The following is a 1,928-nucleotide window of genomic DNA, read 5'->3' as shown; positions in this document are numbered from 1 at the left end:
TGACATATCTCAGAGGGGAGGGGCAGGGAAGACAGGAAGAGATTAACTAAAGAATTTATGTACCTATATGGATAACAAATAGTGTAGTGAAGGCTTGGTCCCCTTGGACAGGGTTGGGACATTGGGGGGCAGTTAATGGGGGTTGTTAATTGGGGGACATCTGTAATACTGTCAACAATAATTTAAAAAGAAAGAAAGAAAATCCTGCCACCCTCTGGCCTCAACATTCCCCTCTGTAGAATGAGGACCACCAAGGTACCTACCCCATGAGGACAACACGCTATGATACTTAAATTATCATCTGGATTCAGACTTGAGTTTAATCCTGGACTCTGCCTGTTCCCACTGAGGGGTGCCTCAGTTTTCCCCTTTGGAAAGAGACAGAGTTCATTTCCTGACACCCAGGGGACTGTTTTGAGACTCAGCTGCTTCCTATAATGACCCTCATTTGTTAAGCATGTGCTGTGTGCCAGGCCCTGGCTGTGCCTGCTCCATGTGCCTGTTTGCTCATCTGAGAGAAGGAGCTAATATATAGAAAGAATTGAATGAGAGACCATGGGTGGAGCTCCCTGTGCAGTGCCCCACTGTGCCCAATGCTAAAAGCCTGCAAGCTGTGGTGAGTCCTGCCCTTCCCAGTCCTGACATCACAGTGGTTACTATTTATCATAAAGCATCCAGCACTGATCTTGCTCACAGCAGGTGCTCAATGAATGCACTTGAAGGAATTAAATAAATCTGGGCTCTAATCCTGGCTCTAGGGGCCCTGAACATGACACATTATCCTCCTGAGCCATGGTTTGCTTATCTGAAAAATGGGCTTGCCATGGGCACTCAGCAGGTGCATCATCCAGTAGAGCAGAAGAACTCAGTGGGATGACAATGTCCTTGCTCCCTGGCAGGTCAGCGGCCCAACTGCCCCTCAGAAGGCGACACCCCTCCCCCACCTATGACCTCACTCACAGAGTGGCCAGTGGAACCCTGAGGGGTCTGTTAGGTCACCCCATTCTGCTCCACAAAGACTCATCAGGCAACAGCCAGTGGCTTGTTTCTGTCCAAGGGACGCTTCAGAAACCCTAGGACTTGAGAGCCGTGGTCACGAAGAAGCTCCTGAGAAGGACACAGAGGGTTGGGAACCAAGGACACTCCAAGTGCTGACCCTGAGAGGCCAGAACCAGGGCCAAAGGTCTTCTGCGCGTGCGGAGAATCATTCAGCGGTTCCAGGAGGCCCACCGCTGCCAGGCCACCATGGCCCTCGGCTGGCTACTGCTTCTTGTGTTGGCTCTGCCCCGGGTCACAACAGGTATCAAGGTATGCGAGTTCTGTGATATGATGAAGACCTCTACCTGTACCGGCATCAGCGTACCCTGTGCCGATGATGACCATTGCTTCACGAGCTACGGGCTAATCCCTGGCCTTGGTCCCATCATCAACAAAGGCTGCAAGTCACCCAGTTTGTGTGGCTATGGTGTAGAGTATGTCCTCTACAAGAATGCCACCTACAAGCTCAGCTCCAGCTGCTGCAAAAGTGAACTGTGTAACAGGGCCTACATCTTCTCTGGCAGCCTGAAGTTGGGGGCCACCACCTGCCTGGTGGTGGGCATGCTGCTGCTGCATTATTGACTGTGACCAGCGTGGAGGGCAAGGTGTGGGACTGGTCTCTGGGCTCCCTTGCTTCTTGTACCCCCTGTCTCCTGCTCCTTGTACCCCCGTCCCCTTCCCTTCCCCCATTAAATGGCCGGGGGCCCTAGACAATCCCTTGTGGTCCTGACTTCATCAACCACTGGTTGTCAACTGTATTTATCTCATTAGTTTCTGTTTTACTTTTACAAGCTCTTGATCTAATTCCAAAATTCTGGGAGTTTATCCTATTTTTCAAAGTATTTCCCTGAACAATACTACCTTCCTCTTAGGCTGTTACGTACACCTTG

At 50.9% G+C, this 1,928-nt stretch overlaps 1 protein-coding gene across 1 annotated transcript; it reads left to right on the top strand.

Annotated features, from left to right (window-relative positions):
- Positions 1 to 1,200: 1,200 nt before the first annotated feature.
- LOC132224262 (sperm acrosome membrane-associated protein 4-like) lies at positions 1,201 to 1,620 on the top strand. Its single transcript, XM_059679372.1, has one exon. It carries the CDS (start codon positions 1,246 to 1,248, stop codon positions 1,618 to 1,620), a length of 375 nt encoding a protein of 124 aa, XP_059535355.1. The 5' UTR covers positions 1,201 to 1,245.
- Positions 1,621 to 1,928: the final 308 nt, after the last annotated feature.

The sequence above is a fragment of the Myotis daubentonii genome, chromosome X (assembly GCF_963259705.1).
Source record: "Myotis daubentonii chromosome X, mMyoDau2.1, whole genome shotgun sequence".
Classification (NCBI taxonomy): Eukaryota; Metazoa; Chordata; class Mammalia; order Chiroptera; family Vespertilionidae; genus Myotis; species Myotis daubentonii.
This window is presented reverse-complemented; position numbering and strand designations above follow the sequence as displayed.

Bases quoted from the DNA above. Each gene is read 5' to 3' on its own strand.
- LOC132224262 (XM_059679372.1), top strand. From the start codon at position 1,246: ATGGCCCTCGGCTGGCTACTGCTTCTTGTGTTGGCTCTGCCCCGGGTC.